At 42.6% G+C, this 5,021-nt stretch overlaps 1 protein-coding gene across 1 annotated transcript in view; it reads left to right on the top strand.

The window, feature by feature from the left end:
• RIC8B (RIC8 guanine nucleotide exchange factor B) overlaps positions 1 to 5,021 on the top strand; it is a 115,333-nt gene that overhangs the window by 82,598 nt on the left and 27,714 nt on the right. Inside the window, exon 8 of the mRNA XM_006769386.2 lies at positions 3,567 to 3,711. Within this exon, the coding sequence (XP_006769449.1) occupies positions 3,567 to 3,711 (145 nt within the window). The remainder of the gene's footprint in view (positions 1 to 3,566; positions 3,712 to 5,021) is intronic.

The following is a 5,021-nucleotide window of genomic DNA, read 5'->3' as shown; positions in this document are numbered from 1 at the left end:
CGATTCATGAATTTGCATGTCATCCTTGCGCAGGGGCCATGCTAATCTTCTCCATATCATTCCAATTTTAGTATATGTGCTGCCTAAGCAAGCACTACTTATATTATTAATACATGTTTCTTTTTGCATAAATTTCATCAGTTTGCTATATTCTTTGAAAGCAAGACTTCCTTTTATTTTTACTGTCAAGGGAGCTACCCTGTAGTTCAAGTATTTGAAAATTTAATGGCCAACTCTTCCTGGTTGGTCTATTTATTCTATTCACACCCTTCATAATTTCATACTCTTATCACAGTTATCCTCTGTCCTTACCCACCTATTTCCCTATCCATTGCCCCTTTCTAGTTCTCAGAATTATTTTAATTGCTCTCCTCTGAATCTTTTATTTTTTAATATATTTTTATTGATTTCAGAGAGGAAGGGAGAGGGACAGAGAGACAGAAACATCAATGATAAGAGAGAATCATTGATTGGTTGCCTCTTGCACGCCCCTTCTCCCCCCCCCTACCCCCCCCGGGGATCAAATCCACAACACAGGCATGTGCCATTGACCAGAATCAAACCCGGGACCCTTCAGTCCGCAGGCCAACGCTCTATCCACTGAGCCAAACCAGCCAGGGCTCTCCTCTGAATCTTCTCCAGCTTTATTTTATCTTTTTGAGGTAAGTGATATGAATTCCAGTGTATTTCAGATGTAGATTTTACTGAGGCCTTACACATGGATAGGATAGTGTTGTTTTGCTTCCTACAGTTGCCTTTAGTTGCCATTTTATTGAAAGCCTTAAGTAAGTTTTGCCGATTTTTATCTTTTGATTGAATATTTTAGTCTTCACCTTCAAATTGTCTGAAGAAAAGAAAGTACCTCCATATAAAGCTGCTAGTGATTGCTCAGTATCTTCCTTAAAGCTGCTTAGAAACCATACACACAAAGGAAAACTCCTACAGTTCAAGGTTTTCCTGAAAAAGTGTTACATGTCTGCTTCTCTTAGAGATAATCACCTTACATTGGTGACAAGCAATGTATTACTTAGAGGGGATCTGCGCCAAATGCTTCGTTGGGGCTTGTTTATTTGGGTTGACTACCAGTAAGATTAAGTCAGAAAATGATCAGTGATCATTTTACCTATATGACTAGGAAAATACTTTGTGCCAGACACTTTTTTAAGCACTTTGCATGTGTTGACCTGTGAGGTAGATATTATTCCAATTCTCCAGATTAGAAAATGTGGGTACAGAGCTGCAAAATAACATCTCAGGGTCAACCAGCTAGTACGTGTTCATTATTGAAATCCAGCAAGTCTAACTCCCAAGCCTCCCTACTCAGTGGATTCTATGTGTTTTCATATATTTTACTAGTGGCCCGGTACATGAATTCATGCACATTGAAAGGAAATTAATTAGAAGAAATATTTTAATATTGCTATTCGCTCTTTCTCTATAATAGAAATGTCAACCAAATTCACGATCTAGTGACAGAAACACACACCTGCAGTTGGTGCCAGTGAGGGCTTTATATGTATTGTGCATGTGCAAATCAACTTAGCCTTTTATGTATATACTTGAGGCCCAGTGCACAAAATTCATGCACTCAGGGGGAGGGTGGACCCTCAGCTGGCCTGCGCCCTTACGCAGTCCGGGAGCCCTCGGGGGATGTCCAACTGATGGCTTAGGAGCAGGCATAAGCCATCAGTCATACATCCTTAGCGCTGCTGCGGAGGTGGGAGAAGCTCCTGCCACTGCCACTGCGCTCGCCAGCCGTGAACCTGGCTTCTGGCTGAATGTAGCTCCCCCTGTGGGAGCGTACTGACCACCAGGGGGCAGCTCCAGCCCTGAGCCTCTGCCCCTGGTAGTCAGTGCGCATCATAGCAACCGGACGTTCCACTGTCGGGCCAAAACTGGCTCTCCGACATTCCCCGAGGGGTCCCAGATTGCAAGAAGGCACAGGCCAGGCCGAGGGACCCCACCGGTGCATGATCTGGGCTGGGGAGGGATGCAGGAGGGCTCCAGGGCATTTCTGGCCCATCTCTCTCAGTCCCAATTGGCCGGACCCCAGCAGCAAGCTCACCTACTGGTCGGAGTATTTAACCCCTGGTGGTCAGTGCATGTCATAGCAACCGGTCAACTGGCTGCCCCCTGGTGGTCAGCACATCATAACGAGTGGTTGAGCCGCCTTAGCATATCATTAGCATATTATGCTTTGATTGGTTGAATGGATGACCGGACACTTAGCATATTGGACTTTTATTATATAGGATAGGATAAACTTGCTTAATTAGACCTGCTTTCTGATTAAGCTAAACTTTTTCCAGCCCAGTGAAGCACCCCAACTTCTCTTTCAGGTAATTGTCAGCAACACAGCAATAAATATCAACACAAAGCAGATTATTATTGTAGATCACGCAGGGATAACAAAGGGTAAAATATTTAACTGCAGCAGTGTTTGACTATATTCTGCACAGTGATAAACCTGAAGTCATTTTCAAGGTCCACCATTTCTTTGTTCTTTCAGTCGGGTCAAGTTTCTAAATGTTCTAAATCTCCATTTTATGGCTAATGAAAAGAGAATAGGATTCCCCCAAGTCTCCTATCTACCTATTCCAAGACTTCTGTGAGGATCAAATGAGATGAGGCACAGGAAAATGCTTCACAGACATTTGGTTAAAGTGTGAAATGTTTGCACCTGGTTATAAAGCAAGTTATGTTCCTGGGCTGAAGAAACTGCAGAGAGGCTAGTCCTCACTAGGGAGAAGAAGCCGGGGGTTGCTACATGACGTCATTACCCAGCACCCACAGTGACCGTTTCTAGACTGGACTGGCCTGTGGGCCCCATTTTGTGCCATGGGGTCTTGGCAGTGTTGGCTACGATTTGGTGGGGTGTCATTCCTAGGTGATGGCAGGGCCTGTGTCTCACTTGGGGGAAGCTGAGTGTTGGTTTGTCGGTTCCAGGTCCGTGGTGCTGGCCAGTGCGCATCATGGCAGCTCCTGCATTGAGCATCTGCTCCCTGGTGGTCAGTGTGCATCATACCAACCAGTCAGACACTCAGACACTTAGCATATTAACCTTTTATATATATAGATTGCTGACTTTTTTTTTAAAAAAAAGCAGTAACTTAGCCCATTCTATTTGCTAATATCCTTAAGTTTTCTTATTTTCTTTCCCTCCAGTTCCTACAAAGGGTGTAAGAAAAATTTTACATGATGTGCGATATTGGTAAAATGCCAGTAACTCGTTTCTAATCATCATTTCTCTAAGACTGGATAAAGAAATATGATTTGTGAACAAAAACTTAAAACAGCACCCTTACCAATCAATGCCCTGGTGGTCAGAGAGTTCCCACTTCCGCAACGAAGTATATTCAAATCAGCTGTTTGAATTTCAGAAACCTTAAAAAAGATTGGTCCTCAGAGCACATAGTGTAACCACTACCAACCACACTTTGAAAAATTCTCCATTTTAAGCTTTACCATCGTAGCCTTTATCTCCAATGTCCCTGTGTTAGTGAGTAGTCAGTGATGCTAGTGCACACCCAAGGATTCCTGTCTAAAAACCTGTTCTGTTTTTGCAGTGGATAGCCTGCTGAAATACACTGGCTATGGGAATGCTGCAGGACTGTTGGCGGCCAGGGGCCTCTTGACTGGAGGAAGAGGAGATAATTGGTACTCAGAGGACGAGGACACAGACACTGAAGAATACAAAAATGCAAAACCAAAGTATAGTATCAAGTTTCTTTTCACCTAGTTCTCTGCCTTTGAGTGGGTTATTTGCCTTTCACTTCCTTTGTCTCTCATTTTCCAAGTGTTTTTTTTTCTTTTGTGGATTTGGAAATTTTCCATTTAATAGTGTTTTCAGAGGCCGTTCCATTGCTCATGCCTTAGAGCCATGGTCGCCAACCTTTTGGACCTCACTGACTACCAGTGGTCCACAGACCACCAGTTGGTGACCGCTGCCTTAGAGAGTGTCTTCAAGTGATTGAGGAAGGATAATAATTGCAAGGAATGTTCTGCTGCATGATTATTTTCAACATGCTCATTACCCTGTTCCAAGAAGTAAGAGGGTGCTTTTACATATCTACCGTCATATATTTTAAAAGTATTGTTGCTTCCTTTTTGCTTCTTTTCCATATGTTAAGATTTTAGAAGATGTAACCAAGACTAAGTATTTAGGTTGGTTATTTGATACTTCATTCTTTCTCAGAAAGCTAAATGTAGGTTCCATACATTCTGATCTTCCCTCTTGCATAAAAGCCCTTATGAGTCAATAAAGCAACAAGACACATTACTAGCAAAAGTAAAGAACTTTGGCTCCATAGTAAATTTTACTCAAACATTGAGGGAATTACCTCTGAGCAGATGCATTAGTGCTCTGAATAGGCAGAGACTCCTCAAGTCCTCCCTGAGTCAGTGCTTATAAATCAGAGACTAATTCTTCTGTCCCAAACAAACCACCTCTACTTCCTTCCCTTCCCATTCTTTTCATCTTCCTCTCAACCCCCATCCCAGGTAGGTTTCTTAGTTTCCGCTCACTAAGAAACTAAGGTTTCTAGGAGTTGTTTGAGCTCAGTTTCCTGGTTTTTATTACTGAATGTTAAAAGGGTAACTGCCTTTGGCATCATTGATGCTGACATGCTATGTTTTCTACCGGTAGTCTTCTAGAGTGTGATGTGGGTCATGTTATATCTGGTCAAAGATAGAAAATCATTATCTGCAAAATCAGCACCCCCTCCCCCGTTTTCAGTACAGATTATATCCTGTTGACATGAAAGTAATGGGTTGTGAGAAGGTAATGATCATGCCCTAATTAGGAATTTTATTGCCCATATTCTCAGCAAATTGGTCTGAGCAGGTAACATTACTTTTAGCACCCCCAGTGCTATCAGCCTCAGCAGGATCTTATAGAGTATATCTTCCCCCCCCACCACCACCACCAAAAAAAAAAAAAGGCTTTGTGGGGAAATGCTAGAAGTTCTTAAGACTGCCACCATTTAGATGTTATAAATTGGGTATCTCTATCAAGTATTTGA

The sequence above is a fragment of the Myotis davidii genome, unplaced genomic scaffold (genome assembly GCF_000327345.1).
Source record: "Myotis davidii unplaced genomic scaffold, ASM32734v1 scaffold120, whole genome shotgun sequence".
Lineage (NCBI taxonomy): Eukaryota > Metazoa > Chordata > Mammalia > Chiroptera > Vespertilionidae > Myotis > Myotis davidii.
Note: the sequence above shows the minus strand (reverse complement) of the source record. Positions and strands in the feature narration are given on the sequence as shown.